Source organism: Artibeus jamaicensis, unplaced genomic scaffold, assembly GCF_021234435.1.
Source record: "Artibeus jamaicensis isolate MK-2021 breed Jamaican fruit bat unplaced genomic scaffold, CSHL_Jam_final contig_867, whole genome shotgun sequence".
NCBI lineage: Eukaryota > Metazoa > Chordata > Mammalia > Chiroptera > Phyllostomidae > Artibeus > Artibeus jamaicensis.
In genome coordinates, this window is record NW_026521995.1 from 10333198 (window position 1) to 10351579 (window position 18382).

General features: G+C 38.8%; 1 protein-coding gene across 1 annotated transcript in view; it reads left to right on the top strand.

Moving 5' to 3' along the window:
• The window catches only part of LOC119063924 (armadillo repeat-containing protein 3-like), a 77634-nt gene extending 67168 nt beyond the window's left edge, over window positions 1–10466 (top strand). Inside the window, exons 18-20 of the mRNA XM_053654719.1 lie at window positions 2852–3052; window positions 4898–5060; window positions 10260–10466. Of these exons, the coding sequence (XP_053510694.1) occupies window positions 2852–3052; window positions 4898–5060; window positions 10260–10466 (571 nt within the window). The remainder of the gene's footprint in view (window positions 1–2851; window positions 3053–4897; window positions 5061–10259) is intronic.
• Window positions 10467–18382: the final 7916 nt, after the last annotated feature.

An 18382-nucleotide genomic window follows, 5' to 3' on the forward strand; every position in this document is an offset into this window, starting at 1 on the left:
CTCTTTCTCCCTCATTTCCCTTCTCTCTAAAAATAAATAAATAAAATATTTTAATTTTAAAAAAGCTATATTTCTTCCATTGAATTGCTTTAGTACCTCTGTCAAAAATCAGTTGAGCATACTAGCGGGTCTCATTCTGGATCCTCTGTTTTGTTGCATTAATCTGTTCCCATCTCTCCACTGGTATCTCTCGGTCTGGATGTCAAGTAGGGAGATTCTTCCCATTTTATTCTTCTTTGCTAAGATTGATTGAGCTATTCTAGGGCCTGTGCCTTCCCATATAAATTGTAGTGTAAGATTTTTTTTATGTCTACAAAAAAACCTGCTTGAATTTTGGTGGGAGTTACATGAAACCTACAGATCATTTTGGGGAGGAAGCGCATCTTTAAATCTATGAACATGGTATATATTATCACTTATTTCAGTCTCCTCTTATTGCTTTCAACAGGATTTTTAATACTTAATACATGGATTCTTTACATATTTTGTGAAGTTTATACCTAAGTATTTAACTTTCTTACACCAGTTGTAAGTACTTCCAAACTTTTTTCGTTTTCACTTTTGTCATTACTATGTAGAAACACAATTGATTTTAGTATATGGATCTTATGTCTTAAAACATTGAAAAACTCACATGTTAGTTCTAGGAGGTTCCTTCTTTCTTTTCCTTTTTTTGGTAAATTCTTTGAGATTTTCTACATAAACAGTTGTGTCATATGCTTTGCTTTTAGGTTGTTGTTGTTGTTTTTTAATCCTCATCTGAGGGTATACGCATTGATTCCAGTGGGAGAGCCAGGAGAATCAAGAGGGAGAAACATTGATGCAAGAGAAACATCCATTAGCTGTGTCCCACACGAGCCACAGCTGGGACTGAACCCGCAACCCAGGAGGATACTCCAACCTGCTGAGCCACACCAGCCAGGGCTGCCTTTAGATTTTGATAGTTTATTTTTGATGTGTCTGGGAGTGAAATTCTTTGGATTTATTTCATTGACATTTACTAAAATTTTTGATTATGTACATTTATGTCTTTGACCAAATTGATGAAGCCGTCTCACTCATAATGATTCATTTTTTTCCATACTTCAGTCTGGATGCGAATGTTTCTTCTTTAACTCCTTGGGTGTTGGACTGTTGCACAGCTTGATTTTCTGGCAGTTCTGGTTATTTTTGTTTTTAAAATGTTGTTTTCCTTCTTTTGGTTGTGTGAGGAGGCAACGTGTATCTACTTCTGCCTCCATCTTTGCCAGAAATCCATAAACAAATTATTATGGTTGCTTTCCCGAGATCCTTCCTCTCCATGATCTTCTCTGTCTTTTCTGGTTCGTCGGGGCTTCCCCTGACACACCTTGCCATGACTGCATCCATATCCATGGCCAAGAGCAGGAGGACTGATTGAGTGTAAGGCAGTTTCAGGCTCTTAGGGACCCTGGTGCCACCACTGCAGCTACTGTCACAGGATTCCTTAGGGGCTGGAGCACAAGAGAATGGAGAAAAGAGAAAACAACCAGGGCTTTTCTCCCCTTTCTCTCCTGTTTTTCCAACAGACTTCTCCTTGAGCTTCAACTGTCTGTGCTGATGCCCATTTCAGATTTGGGGCTATGTTTAGTTCAGCTTGTAGAATAATGGATGAAAATAAACAAGTCAAACTCACCAAGAGTTCAGTAATAATTCAATGTCTTCTCTGGTCTCTCTGCTATTGATTACTTTTCAGAGTTTTCAAATAGTTATTGTATATATTCTGCCCAGGTTTTATGACTGTATTGAGTGGGAGAGACAGGGTAAAGTATGAGTATTCCATGTTACGTGGCAAAAGAGCCCACACCACTGTTTTTGTTCAACTCACTAATTAGAGACAGTCAGTAAGATGTCAATAATGGTTCAAAGAACATTAGAGAAGCTAGGTATTTAATTAAATGTTAGGAAAGGATTCCCACATAAAAAACCATCCTGTTGGATATTAACCATCCTCTAGAACAATAAGCTGTAACCTTTGGAAGTATCTTTTCCACTGACAGGAATTTGCATCTTAACTAAACAAAATTCTACACGATAACTAAGTTGCTTAGAGTAATTTGTTTAAATAAGGAACTTTTAATTAATAGTATCTTTTAATTAAACAGTATCTTTACTATTTATTAAGCACATTCCATTTTTTCCAAGTGGGGAACTAAGGACATCTTAAGGGAGTGTGGGGCGGTGAAAGTGGGCAAAGGAGGAATAAATGGGGACCCAATGAGAGAGACTTTGGGTGATGGGCACACAGTGCAGTGTGCGGGTGATGTTTTGTTGAGTAGTACACTTGAAACCTGTATGATTTTATTAACCAATGTCACCCCAACAAATTTAGTAATAAAAAATAACTAAGTACATTTGCCCAGATAAACTTTTGGTGAGTCTTTGCCCCTGCATGACATGAATTCCATGCCATCCTTATTTTTTTTTGCCTTTTCCTATATTTTGGATAATTTTTCTTAAAAACTGTGATAGAAATTTTTCCTTCAGAAGGTGTCAGCTGAAACAAGAGATGATATGAAACCAGCATAGACTTCCTGAGAAGGCCACCTATTTTTCCCAATTCGATGTATATTTATTGCATACTTATGATGGGCCAGCCAGCTTGGTATGCAATTGTACAGAAGAGCAATAAAATCCTATACTGTTCTCTTGAAAATTAATTTCTACTGCAAAACATAGGAACTCTAAAACTGTATCATTGTCATTGAAAATTTGACAACTATGTGGTGTGGTCATTGAGGGTATAAACACTGATTTTCTGGGGTATTCTTCAGATGAACTCAGAGCACAGTGAGTGCTTATTCATTTTGATTGCTGTTGTTTACTCTTAAAGGAAAGGCAGAGGAAAGAAAGAGGAGGAAAAGCTGGAGGAGGAGGAAGAGGTTACAGCAACACAAAAATGGGCTGGAGAAGGAGGCCCCTGTAAAGAGTGGTACCCTCCCTCTGATCCCGACTTCTGTGCTTATGTGTATGAAGTGACCAAATCAATACTTCCCATAACAAACACAAAGGAACAGGTTGAAGCTCTTGCAAAGTAAGTTGTCTATATACACATATACGTTTTCAATTTCTGAAAAATATTTTTTATTTTACTGCTTTGCATTCTTAGCCAATTTTCAGACAACTACACCATAATAAAGTTGAACTTTATTGTGCCCTACCTCTGACTCTGAAGCAGAAACACAATGAACTAAAAAAACAGCTTCTCAGTTTCTATTCTATATCAGATTTCTGCCAAGAATCAGAACTAGGAGTTAGGAATTGCTTAAAGAAAAATGCCTGTGCACATGCCAACTATGCTTTACAATCAATCAATCAATAAATAAATAAATACAGGCCAAAATGTCCATCATTTTCTCCTGCTAAACCTTGAAAAACATCTTTCAGTGTGATCCTGAAGAACTTATGAATGAGTCAAAAGTTTGAAAATTAAATCATTCCTTCATTGTGGGTATATAGGGTGCTCACAATTTAAAGTAATTCTGTGAATTATTTGTAAACTCACAAGCTGTTTGCTAATACAAACAACCGTCTCCCATCTTTATACTTTTCACATTGCTCTAAAGTGGGAGAGTGAGTATACCGAAATGTTTGGGCAGGCTCAGTGTCTAATCTGATTCCACTAAGAGAAGCTGAGAACTTAACTTGGTAGCTGTAAGGGAACAGGAATCACTGGAAACGGAGGATGCCCTCTTGATTGACACCAGCCAGCAGGTGAGCTACTGGATTGTGCAACAGCTGCGGTCTCCATGGGAACATCTACCCCAAACAGAAATGAGCTGCAGTCATCAAACCCCAATGTGACAACTATAAGAAGCCCAGCCACCAGATATCTAATTTCTTATCAGACAAAACTGGACTAAACCATTTTTTGGGTACCAAAGATTTCCTCATACCCTTGAGAAGCGATGGCTTAGGCAGAACTCTGGTTTAGCTCATTTCAACGTTTGTCAAATTCCCTCATGCTTTGTTCCTATCAGAAATACTTTCTCATCATTCCCAAATAATTGTTTTTTAACCTGAGCCTACATCAGGATGGAGACAGAGACTCGTCCTCATGCTTTTGGCTGCTGGCCTTCATTACAGGGCACCTGGGCAGTGAGACTGTGCCCTGTAATGCTTTCTCCTCAGCTCTTTCTCTTGCTTTTCACCATTGTTTTTTGCTCCCTTCCACATGCGACAAGGAGAAATTCTTTCTTTAAAATATGCAATTTTGACTTTAAGATGCAGTAGCCTTAGTCTACAGAAGATTTTTGCAGGTGAGTTTCCTGATTTCTTCAGGGAGAACCTACATTAAGAGAAACCCACAGGCAAAGTGTACCATGGCCATCCTGCCCCCTCACCTGTTTCTTGTTTGTCCATTTTGCTTCTTCCTCTCTCCTCTAACTTCACTGTTCTGTAAATGTCATGTCTTTCACTGAATTTGAAACATAATGAAATTTAAAAGAAAAACATTATAAAACTTAAAAATATTTGGAAGTCTAATGGGAAAATTTCTATGTGTTTGTCTTGTCTCTGAGTTTAAATTTCTTGAAAGAAGGACCATGTGTTAGTACAATACCTTGGATTTCAGACAGACATTTACAAATACTTTTCAAGAATAGGATAAAATTCTAAATCCTCATTGATACAAATTTAGTGGTATTGATTTGTATCTTATTGGGAAAATTAGCATGCATGTCTATTTCAGTTTCTATATGATATTTTGAATTCGGTAAGCCTAATGTTAACCTAGTTATAATATGTGCATTTTTAAAAGTAAAGCAAACAATAAAGTCAGAGGGATTATAGTTTTTATAGTTACACATATACTTACACTCAAAGTGTCCAAATTGAGATATTAAACTTGAGTGATTTGATCTCATTGTAATTGACACAGGTATGTGGCAGAAAAAATGGGTGGTAAAATTCCAAAAGAGAAACTACAGAATTTCAGCTGGCAACTTCATATAAGTGAAATAAAATTTCAACTTAAATCCAATGTTGTGCCAATTGGACAAATCAAAGAAGGAATCTTCTACCATCGAGCTTTGCTTTTCAAGGTAGTTAAGATGTTTTGCCTCATTTGCCATTAAGTAAAAATGTTTTCTCTTTATCATAATAGAGTGAGCCAGCTGCCAACTGGGTAATATTAATTCTATCACTTAGATTTGAGATGTATTTGTGTGTGCATACACATACACAGAAGTAGATATATATTCACAGACTGTTAAAGGTATATGCATTTAATATTTATCATACACCAACCAGAAGCCACAGCCTCTTCTGGGGTCTGGGAATATAAAGACACTAAAGTGACTGTTCCTGTATACAAGGCATACCTAAGCCAGACTTCTGGGTTCTGAGGTGATGTCAGGGAAAGTCTCAGGAGAGAAAATGATATATTAGAGGTGACATGGGATTTCAACAGATAAGAAAGGAGGCAAGAATATTCTAAACAAAGTAAACCTTTTATACAAGATTACAGGTATGAGTCAATGGGCCATTTGGGAAATGTAGAATAGTTTGTCTGGATGGAGAAAGAAGGGTTGGATAAGTCTAAAGGACCAAATCATAAAGCACCATGTGAGTAGCCAAAAGTTATTGAGGGGAAATGAATGGGCAACACTATTTTCACAGACCATTCAGGCAACAGAATGTGGAATGGACTAGAGCAGGGGCAAGACTGGAGACAGGAAGACCAGTTGGAAGGTTACTGGAGCAAGAGGTATGGATGGCCTTTACCGAAGGCAGTGTTGAGGATGTGAGAGAGGGGGTGAATTTAGGGGGAGATTCAAGAGATAAAGCTGAAAGGAGTTGCTGATTGCGTAGGTGTGGCGTGAGAGAAAACGGGAAGGACAGAACGGTTTCTAAGTTCTAGGAGGGGCAGCTGGTAACAGTGGCGCCATTCACTGAGGTGCGGTACACTGGAGAAGGATCGGGTTTAAGAGATCTCTGTTTTTTTCCATTGTGTCCAGTTTCCCTAATATAACAGGAGCTAAGGAAATGGTTTCTAAACTATGGACTGAGTGTATAAAATTCGTATCCTCTCCCAAGTACCTATAAACCTCATTACGTCCACGTGTACGTTGCCTCCAGTCCCTAATTCTGTTTATAACTCCTTGGATTTCTTGCTCTTTCGATTCTCCTCTCCCGTCTTTAATCTCTTTCTCTCTCTTAGCTGTTTCTCCTTTAAAATCTAAAATTAAATCTACATACTTAAAGAGTAAGTCTATTTTCTCTTCTCATGATATCCACAGCCACTACTACAGCTCCTATAATCACCACCACCACCCCTTTTACCTGTGTGCCAGGCGTTTGATAAATATAATAGTGAAGAGTCTCAAAAACGCCAATGGTGAAATAACTCCTTGTTTTAGAGATAAGAAAACTGATACTTAGAGAAGAAATTTACCTAAGGTCAACCAGAGGTCCAACTGGAATGTGAACCCATTCTTATCTGAATGAAAACCTACAATAATGCTTCCACCCGTAGACAGTCCTCATTCCTGGTAAAAACCAAGTCATCCTGACTCTGTCCCTCCTTGGCGCACCTCTCATTTTTCTTCCCAACTCACTGCAGTATGGCCTTTGCTCCCCCTCAAGAAGAACGAGAGGGATCTGTTGTCTGTCTTACTTGATAGACAATAGAATTTATCCTTGATCATTCTCTTTCTTTGACACTGCTCTCTTTAGTAACTTGTCCTCTCTTACTACTTCATCTTGTCTCCTTTGGAGACCTCTTTTCCTCTACCCCTCTCTCAAATGTTGGGGTCCTGCGAGGCTCTGATACAGGCTCTTCTCTCTTTTTCCTCTATGTACTTCACAGGGTGAGGCCATTCTTCCCTGTGGCCTTAAATACCGCCTACCTTCCAGATGCTTTCCTCTGTCCCACAAATGTCTCCTGACCCCACATTTGTGTATCTCCTCCCCCTCTAGCCAGATACATGTGAGTGTCTCATAGACACCATATTAGTTGGCTTGGGCTTCTATAACAAAATGCCATAGGCAGGGTGCCTTAAACAATAACCTTCATTGCTCATAGTTCCATAGGCTGAGAAATCTAATATCAAGATGCCAGAAGATTCAACATCAGATGAGGGCTCATTTCTTGATTTGCATCTGCCATTTTCTTAGTGTAAAATCACCTGGCACAGAGAGAGAGAAAGAGAGAGCTCTGGTCTCTCCCTCCTCTTATAAGGGCACTGATGCCACCATGGAAGCTCCACCCTCACATCCAAATACCCTCACATTGAGGGGAAGGGCTTCAGTGTGTGAATCTGGGGGTGAACAAATATTCAGTCTATAACATGTAAAACTGAATTCTTTTTTAATGTGTAATTGTCATTAAAGTTTATTTAATAATCAGTATTATGCCCATTTCTGTTAAGAAAAGAATATTTTACATTGACTATTCTTGTAAATGGAGTCATCAGTGTCATTCAATCCACTTGGAAGCCTGAACATCAGTCCCAGTAAGCTGATGGGTTTACTACTGACAGGTAAAAGGAACACAGCAAACTGAATTCTTTACCCCCACATTTCAACTGAGTCATGCAATTAATTACCCAGGCCTTGCCTACCCACCAGTGAAATACTCACTGTTAATTTAACTCATTGATAAAGTCTCTTATCTTTTCACCCCTCCTAAATCTTTAATTTCTCTGACATATATTAACTTTGTCTTTCCCATTTTCTTCCATATTTTGGCACCTTTTTGGCTTTACTTTTTGCTTGTTGGCAGCCTAGGTGAATTATCCACAGACCTTATAATTTGCTCACTAATTTCCCTCACTTTTTTGCCCCCAATCCTTTTACTCCTCTGCCTGGCCAGCCCACCAGTCTGATTGCCTGTCCTTTCCACTGATGCCACTCCAGCTGCAGAACATGACAGTGAGGATTGTCACAGCGGATTCAGGGTGCCCATCGTGGGTGGACTAGCAGGCAGCCCGGCCACCTTTTTCCAGCTCGTAGTCACAGGCGTCTCCCGTTTTCCTCAGCAGCCATGCCCCACATCAGCCCTTCTTTCTAAGCTTTTCCGTTTTCACCTCTTCTCTAAGCCAATAATGGGATTTCTCATTTCACCAAAAACCCCCAGGGACTTCAGATTCATCTCAGCTGCAGGTAGTGTCATTCTGAGGTTAAGAACTCAGCCTCCTGAGACCGAGTCCCTGGCTCTCACATCGGGTCACCACCTACTATGACCTTGGAAAATTACCTGACCTCAGCTTTACTCTCTATAAAACAGGAAATACAATAGTATCTCTGTCACAGGGTTGTTTATGATTATTTAATGTGTCTTGACATGGAGTAAGAGATCAGTTATTTTGGAAAAGATCATTATACAGGGGTGAGCAAAAGTAGGTTTATAGTTGTGTCTGCCAAATGCAGAGTTTCTCCATATATTATTATTTATTAATTGTTGTATTATTTTCCATGTGAGCAACTGTAAACATACTTTTGCAAACCTCTGTATGTTTATTTTTTCTCTCTACACCAATAGACTATGAGTGTTAAATGATTCTAGTACTAACTCCAACATAGGAGGGAAGGTGTTCCACACATCAAAGCAATTTTCCAACAACAGTTGGGTTTCTGCAATTCAACTCAATTCTGACACTGCCTATGCAGAGATTGCATTAGATTCCACAGAATAAGGGCTCGGTCTTACAAGATGGCTCCCTACTCCACTTCAAATGGTAGTCACAGGCCTAGGTTATTATCACCTGTGCTTCTGAGTGACCAGCTACAGGTTGGAGGTTCCAACAGCCCCATCCTTGGGTTTGATTAGTTTTCAAGAGCTGCTCAGAGAACTCAGGGAAACATCGTACCTCTTAGATTACCATTTTATTATAAAAGAATGTAACTTTGTAACAGCCAGGTAGAGAGATGAACACAGGTGAAGGTGTGGGGAAAGGGTGTGGAGCATCCATGACCTCAGGAGGGCCACTACCCCAAAGCTCTACCTGTTCACCAACCCAGAAGCTCTGGAACCCTGTCCTTTGGGGTTTCTGTGGAGGCGTCATTACATAGGCATTGGCCATTGACTGATTCAACTTCCAGCCCCTCCTCTCTCTGCAGAGGTAGTTGGGGGTGTAGGACTGAAAGTTCCAAACCTCTAATCAAGTGGTTGATTCTCTGGGCAACCAGCTTCATCCTCAGGTGAGGTCCAACAGTCATCTCATTAGCATAACCAAAGACACCTTTATGGCTCTCATCTAGGAAATTCTAAGGATTTTAGGAGTTCTGTGCCAGAAACCCTGAAGACCAAAATACATTTCTAAGTAGAAATCACAATATTACAGAGTGCTATACATTAGATAAATTACCTTAATACATGAATATAGAGATTATTGAAACAACACAATTCTTGCCTTCTAGTACCAGGCACGTTTATTGAGTACTCAGTCTGTGCCAGCATTCATGCTGTAAGTGCTCGACACGTATTAATTCCCTTCATCTTTATAAACCCCCCATGTGGAGGGTGGTTAGACTGCTGTTTTCTTCATTTCACAGATGAGGAAATAGAAGCACACAGAGGCCGAGTCATTTGCATAAGGCGACAACAAGTAGTAAGTGGCTGAGCTGAAATTCAGACCCAGGCAGTGTGATCCAGCTCTCTTATCCACTGTAATGTGGCTAAGAAGTTTCCAGATTATTTTAAGGCTACTTTTTAAAAAATACTATCAAGATTAAGACGAACTGAAGAGACAATTTCTTAAAAACATAAGCCACCCCTGAGAAGGTGGCAGCAGGTGGCCCAGGAAGGACCAACCACTCACAATTTCTCTCCTGCTATATAGCATCTGTCTGTGTACATCACCCAAATAAATTGGCTAGAAATAGGTCCCCACCCATTTGGTCTCTCCATTCAATCTCACTGTGCATCACAGCCAGAGAGCAGCCTAGGCACATGGAAAGATTGATAGATGTACCAGTGCTGAAAGTCTGTGGAATCGCTTTTCTCCAAAGACATTATCAATCTTGTGCTGATACAATGCAGTGGAACCGCCTGAAAAATGTCACTTCCCAGCAGGACCTACACAGAGGTTTTAGATCTACAGGATGTTGAGGAACAAGAATACCCACCACATTTTGTTGGCTCCTATCACAATATTCCACATTGTTTCAGCCTCCTGTCTAAGCCCTTCTTTGCAAGAGTTGTATATTTCACCTTCAACCGAGGTGGGTCTTACAACTAAGGATTTTCCCCCACCCCTCTCCCTCTTCACTCTTGGTTGATCTTGTGTTTTCACCCACAGGCTCTGGCTGATAAAATTGGCATCGGCTGCTCTTTGGTTCGAGGGGATTATGGAAGAGCGTGGAACGAAGTTAGGCTGGTGAATGAATCTCAGAAGGGAGTGACTGGGGGTTACCGTCCTGAAGTACACATTGTTGACCTCATGTTCCATCCAGGTGGACTAATGAAGCTAAAAAGTAAAGAAGCAGATCTTTACAGATTTCTCTAAAACCATCAAACAAACACAAAAAGGCTCAAAGAACAAGCAATTTATTCTGTACACTTTTTATGAAGTTCACCAATTAGTTTTATTTCTTTAAATAAAAGTATTAGAAAGCTTTTCCTTGTGTAGAAATGAGGAAACTTGGATAGATATGGTTGCGCTTCGGAATCCAGGCTTTGGCAAACGCTTCATCTGATTAGATCGTCATATGCTTCCTGTCCCTCATGAAAAGCTTATTATTGTCAAAATTAATCCACTGTGGTGTTTCCAAAGGACCGTCTCTGCCCGTTGGGACTCCTGCCATAAAAACACTCAGCTGCTGATCCCAGACAATTCTGTGGCCTCATCACTGTCAGTCTTCACGCCCGGAACACTTCAGGAACACGTGGTTAAATAAACTCAGTGCTGTTCAGTGTCTTCAGTCACCTTTCTCACTTTCATAGTATTACAATTATTTATAGCTGGAATATTTATAGAGCTATTCTAGTATTACAAATTCTAAAAATTTTTGTTCATGTTTTAAAAATGTATTTAGAACAATGTTGAAGATACTCCACTAAGCTATAAATGTTTCTAAAAACTATTTCCATAAATTGTATTTGTCCTATCTATGTTGACTTGGAAATATACCTCTAGTTGAAAGCAATTCTGTGTGGCTTTTACACATTTAATGCTGGGTGACAAAAACATTATTTTAAATTTAAACAACTTAAACATTCTTCTTTTCTGGGAAACTTCGAAATATAGGAATGGAATAAATCTTTGCTTAGGAGTTGTGCACAAAACAGAGCAAATATGCATTTCAAATAGTAAGAGAGATAAAAATAAGTAATATGATGAATTCCATCAAGTATTTCTTTCCTGGTCAGACTTTAAAGGTTACCTGTTTAATGTTTAAAAGTTTACCATTTTACTAGATTTTTAAAAGTGAGTTCAATTTTAGAAATTAAGGCCAAGATTTTTCTGTATGAACCAACTTCATGCAGAAAAATTTCAAAAACTCTATAATTCATTTCAAAATAAAGTTATGTATATCAAATAGTCCGATGAGCATATTTATCACACAATTTCATGAACTAGCACATAGATTAGAGGTTACAAAATCTTGTAAGCATTTTCAAGTCTGTTTTGATCCAGGGAGCATTTAGATTTCAAAGATATAAAAGATGTAACAAAATAAAAACAAGTTAATATTGTATAATTTCACTTATATGTGGAAACTAATGAACAAAATAAGCAAAGTGGAGACAGACTCTGTTCTCTAACAGACTGATGGCTGTCAGAGGGGAGGGGGTTAGGGGCTGGGTGAGAAGGGATTAAGCAAAGAAAAAAGAGAAAGATTCATGAACTATAAATATTTCTAAAAACACCATAGACAACAGTATGGCAGTTACCAGAGAAGGGTGGTGGATAAGGGGAGATAGAAGGTAAAGGCTGGTAAATTGTGATGGAATGAGATGTGACTTGGGGTGGCGCATATACCATACAATATACAGATGATATATTATGGAATTGTATACTTTTATTGACTGTTACCCCAATAAACTAAATTAAAATCAAATCAAATCAAACAAATAAGTGAAAAACAGGCCTGAGTACAGGAAAGAAAGTTTAACGTGGCCAGGAATAAGCTTAGAATTCAAATGCGTCCCTGAAAATCTTACGCACGTGTTAGAGGTGAGTGAAATGTGGAGACTGTGCTCTCTCTCCAGCAGCCCGTGCGGGAGGAAATGCTCCTTCACAGGTGCACAGTCGCGGCCACGAGGTGCAAGCACAGATCAGTTTCTTGGGAGGAGCTAAGACTGGGGAATTCCTCTATGGGAGCTTCATACGGATCACAATTATAACACGGAGAGTAACCTTTCTGAAAAACAGCCTCCTGGTACGAAAGAGTCTTCGTAGGACCCAATATGGAAATGGAATGAGAAAGAGGCTCTGCGCAGAGCCGTGGTGATACGGTCCAGGTAGACAGACGCCACGTTTTCTCATCTGGGGTTGCCAAAGAAGTTTGTTCACCTTTGAGACTCTATGTACGCCACCTATCTTAACTAGAGTCTGGGTAATTATTAACAGGAATGAGTTTAAATTACATTCCCAGGTCTTTGAAGTTTATCTATTCTGTATTACCAGTTAAATACAGAGCCATAAAATTTAATAGTAATCCAACCTAGTATAACAGGAAAAGATATTCACAACAGCAACAAAAATTATAAAATATGTAAGAGTAGATTTAACAAAATATACATTTAAAAACAAAATTTTAATGAAATCTGAATAAATGAAGACAGCATTTTCTTGACCAAAATATACATTTAGTATAGTTTCACATAAAATCTCAACACATTTTTTTTCTGGAACTTGACAAGTTGTAAAATTCTTTTGGAAGAATGAATGCATATGATTGCCAATAATATTTTGAAATAGAAAAATAAGGAGGAATTGCCTCCATCATATGTAAGAATATGTATTAAACAGCAATAACAAATAAATTAGTATGAAATAGGCATAGACATAGACAAATATGAAGTCCAGACATAGCTTCTTCTACCTTATGGGGAAGTGATAGCCTGATCAGTGAATGACAATTGGAAAATTATGATCTCAGCAAGTGGAGTACCTTTCTATTTGTGATTAAAAAAAAAAACTAGAAGCCATAGAACATAGTTGACAATTTTGGCTACATAAAACTTTTAAATTCCTGTTCAAAAATATAGGATAAGCAAAATTATGTCTGCTCAGCAAAATAAAATATGAACAAAATGATAGGCAGGGAAAAAATTGGCAGCATATGTAAGAAAAATGTTCATATCCTTAATAAAGAAAGAGTTTCTACAAATCAATGAGATGACCCAAGTGATTCATCTTCTCCAAGATGGATCAGGATGGAGAAGATGATTCACTCAGAGAAAAGGCAAAGACAGTTGTATTTGAATAAAACATCTATACAGTGGTAATAACCCTTGAACTTCAGTTGCTTAACACAGAAGCCTTTTATCCCATTTCATGTCAAACACAGGCCTGTGGAGAGGGTTCTGCCTTACACAGCCACTCAGGGACCCAGGCTGACAGCAGCCCCTCGATTTGTGCTGCCCTGTCTGAAACACATGACCTTCATCACTGTAATGGGAGGAGAAAATGCTAAGGATCTCCTTTCAGAATAGCATGTTACTCAGTAAGAACTAGATCCAGGAAATGTGGGGCAGTGTATAGAGCTATGGAGAGCTGAGTTAGAATCCTGTCACTTAAGAACTGCGAAAACTCTGAAAGTGTTCTGATTGTGAGATTTCAAAAACAATTTATACAAAAGCTACTTGTTAGTTTGTCAGCATCAAAAGCCACAGTATCTCTTCTGGAGATAAAAAATATTTAATTAAAATTAATATTTAAGTTTCAAAAATAGCTATTAATTAAATGGAGAAATAAACAGAATTCTTTTGAAAGCCTCCAGCCTTTGAGCAGGTATTATGAGTGAGAATTCCAGTTTTCACTGTGCTTTTAGTGAGTACATATCAGATTTCTGAAGTATTATTTCCTTGTCAAAGAAAGAGTGTTGTCATCCATGAAAAATACTTTTCTAGAAGCTCAAAACCATATGCTAAATCAAATGGATACTGCCTGTTCTTTTTATTGACATAGAATTCTTTAAATGGTAACTTTTTCTTCAGCAGATATCACTAGAGGCTTCCTCTGCCAAGGGGAGAGGAGCACTATGGTACCACTGCAGTGATGGGGGAGGGGTCAGATGCGGGTGCCTCAGGGGATGGTGCCTTTTCCCTGAGAGCCATTCACAAGAAGGCTGTGATCCACACACTGACGGGACTTCCTTGTTTTAACTCGCTGAATACCAAGGGTAGGATAAACTGACTCCAGGAAAACTGAAAGGAAAACTTCACTTTGCTAAATTTTAGAGGAATACAATAGTATCAAATCATTTACCTGGAGCTCAGTTTTAAAAGTACCATTCTTTATTTAAACTTACCTTAATATTATATAGATTACTAACAAAATCTTTGCTTTTAAAGGTATGATTTTAATTATTTTAATCATAAAAGTGGTTGTGACTTCAAAGAACAGCCATCAAAGTGTTAGGTGTGAATGTATTAACATAGTGAAATCAATTAAGGTCCTTGCAAAACTCAGTCAGTACAGAGACTTGTAGGATCTGCCAATAAAAACCACAAATCATAATTTAAAATATAAAAAAAGAATTTTAAAACAAGTAAAGAAACTTTACTGTGGTGATTTTACTTATAAATCCAATAAGCCTTTATTCTTGAGAAGCAATATCATAACAGTGGTGAAAAGCCCAGGTGTGGAGTCAGAGCTGAGATTAAGTTCTACATCTACCTTTTTCTACTGTGTGACCTTGACAAAATTACTACACCTCTCTGTTCTGCAATCTGCTCTTCTGGAAAGAAGTGGGGGTAAAGAGTAACAACTATTTACATATTGCTTATTGTGTGTCAGAGGCTAGTCTATGCCTTCATTTAATCCTTCCAGGACCCTATGAGTATAAGGTAGCATTACTCATGTTTAGCAAGTGAGGCACAGAGAAGTAATAATTTACTGCAAATCCCTCAGCTAGTAAGTGACAACAGTTTAACTTTGAACCAGTCTATATGCCTCATAAAACTGCTGTGAGGATGAAATAAGACCATGCGTGTAAATGACCAATGTGTGTGTGCAAGGGGGTGGGAAAGGTACCTGTGTATGTTAGTGTGTGCATGTGTGTGTGTTTATAGCTTTCTGTTTGATTCTCACATAATGTTCTGTTCATACCACTGCCTCTAGTATGGTTTGGGGTAATATTTTATTCTTCATGTATCTGTCTTTTCTTTTAGATCTAAAGTCAGTAACTGTTTTCCTTAAAGGGCCAGACAGTCAATATTTTAGGCTTTGCTGGTCGTACAGTCTCTATTGCATCCACTCAACTCTGCTATTGTAGCACAAAAGTAGCCATAGATCCCGAACTTTGTTTAGTAAAACAGAGATGAACCAGACTTGGTCCATGGACCACCTTGTCAACCCTTGCTTTGGATGTTGAGCACTTTGAAAGTATGGACATGGAAAGGGCTGCCCTTGACTTAACCTGGTCCCTGGACACCCTGTCTGAGCCCTCAGGGGAGACTCTCACACAGGCATTTCATCTTCCTTGGTTACTCCCAGCTCTAAGGCGGATCTACTTGATGTCCATTCAATGGATGGGAAAGCAAATGCCTTATTTTTCAATAAGGATGAGGGCAGAATTGACCTATCTAAAAAAATTAATAAATTTTCCTATCTTCTAAAGTGTGAAGACACTGAGGTTTTACCCTACTCATAACTAACTGCCACAGTTTCATGGCTGCTGCCAGAGACATGCGATTCCTGGGTCAGAGACAAGGGACTTTATCAGTCAGGGCACAGCAAGTAGCATGTGACTGCTTATTGTGTCAGTTCTTCTTGCCCCCAAGTCCCATGGGGCAATGTGGACAGGCCCAGATAGATGCCTACAAGTGCAGTGGGTTGTGATACAGAAGAGGGACCCTGAGTTTGGAGAACCAGTCTTTTGTGATAGAGGGTAAGCATGTCTGCCCTTTTCACCAGAGGGGAGACATTATATCCTCTGAGGCTGTTTGCTAACAAACTTGAAGACAGTCCAGGACAAGGAGCCATTAGGAAGCCTGTGTTTGTAAGACATGCAGAAACAAGTAGACCCATGGAGAATTCTCTCCCAGTAACTCCATCAATTCTTACAGTAGTCAAGACTTTATGAAGTTTCTCGTTTATAATGGAGATGATTGACACATGGTTATGTGAACTTGCCTTAACCAGTACTCCTATAAATGTACATACATATATATACTTTAAGATATATATATTTATAGAAATTTTAATAAAAATTATATACAATTATATAAGATAGGTCACAGCAAATCAGCTTAATGATTCATGAGGCCAATTTTCTTTCTCTGATGGCACCAGGGCAGTATTTGCGAGACAATATGGCAGTTATCCTCAATATCGTCCTACTAATCTTTTGTCTACAAGTTCAAATCTGAATTTAAATCAAGCATCATCTCTCTAAGCTTCTCCAGGTGCCTTTTGCTCTTTTGATGACCTTCTGTAACAGCATTTTGTCACTCATTTTGGCATTTCCCCCTAAGCTTACTGCCTGGCTTTGCCATGTTCCTAATGCACACATAGGGCATAGCATGTAGTGGTTAAGAGCATGTGTGGTCTTCTGAGTCAGAAACACTTGGGTTTCAGTTCTGCTTCTGCCATTCTTAACTGTGGGATGTCGAAAAAATGTCTTTGTTTCCTTGTCCCTAAAATGGGGTTATAATAATAGTAGCCACCTCGTAAAGTTGCTCTGAGGAATAAAAAAGATCGTGCATATAACGTGCTTGGTACAGTGCAAAACACAGTAAGTAGTTGACAATCGTTCGCTTATTCTGTCTTGATCTTCTCCAATGAGACAGAAAGCTATTGCAGGTCTGGTACAGGGTGACTTGAGCAGCATTTGCAGACTGTCTTTATGCCTTAAATTACTGACAACAATGCCTTAAAGACAACGATGAGTTTTTTTTTAGTTTTCATTTGTATTTGGATACTTTTGAAAGTAGTTTTGTGGTAAAAAAAAAATCACTTTCATCCATTGCACAGCTATGTGCAATGTTTTGAACTTGTATAACAGGAAGTGAAAAATGCAGAAATGTGCACTATCTTTGGAGCTTCTGTATGAAATGATCCCCCATAGGCATGTGTTCATTTCCCCATTACCAACACCTTGTCTACCCGCAGGGTGTAACCTGTGGTAGCTGCTTCATTATGAAAGGACATATCGTTACTCCCATCGTTTGATGATTTTGTATTGCTGCTTGGCCCAACTTGTCTGTGATCTAAATGACTCATCTTGCATTTTTATCTTATAAACTACTATTAGTGTGTGTAGTTAAGAGTGCTTAGGTTTTTGTTAATTTGCTAACAATGTATCAGGCTCCATGTTGGCTAAGATCTCTCCATCAACCAAAACCTACAAAGGAGCAGGCTCTTGTTTTCACAAGTCCCAGTAATCAGCATCTACTTTAGATATATGAGATCTGTCCAGAAACATCCAGCCATTATTAATATAATGAGAATGGTTTGTGCAGCATCAGTGTAACCTGGCAACCAAGGAGAGTGGACTGGAATGAGCATGTGTGAACAATGACCACTTCGCTGTAGTAGTCAGTGGGGACCACTGATGCCATTGAATGAGCGGGTGTACTGTGTGGTTGTCACATTCAAAATGACTGAGCTAGTAGAGCAATGAATCTGCATCAAATTTTGCATTAAGCTTACACATTCTTTTGCAGAAACTATTTGGATGATTAAGAAGGCTGCAGCTAAGAGCTGCAGCTTTTAGTGATTGGCAGCTTCATCACAGCAATGTACCTGCTCATGCGTCACGTCTCATGCAGTTTTTTTTTTTTTTTTGCAAAACATCAAATCACTCAGGTAACTCACTCCTCCTACAGCCAAGATTTGATGCCCTGCAACATGTGGCATTTCCCAAAACTAAAATCACCTTTGAAAGGGAAGAGATTTCAGACCATTGATGAGATTCAGGTGAAATATGAGGGTGCAGCTTCTGGCAATTAGAAAAACTGTGTGAGGTCCCAAAGTGCCTACTTTGAAGGGGACTGAGGCATCACTGTCCTGTGTACAATGTTTCTTGTATCTTAATCTTCTTCAATAAATTTATCTAATTTTCTTATTACATGGCTGGATACCTTCTGAACAGACTTCAGTATGGTTGACCCTTGAACAATGCAGTGGTGAGGGGCACTGACCTCACGTGCAGTTGAGAAACCTCATACAACTTTCGACTCCCTAAAAACTTAATGCTAATAGCCTACTGTTGACTAGGAGCTCTACTCGTAGTGAAATAACAAGTATCA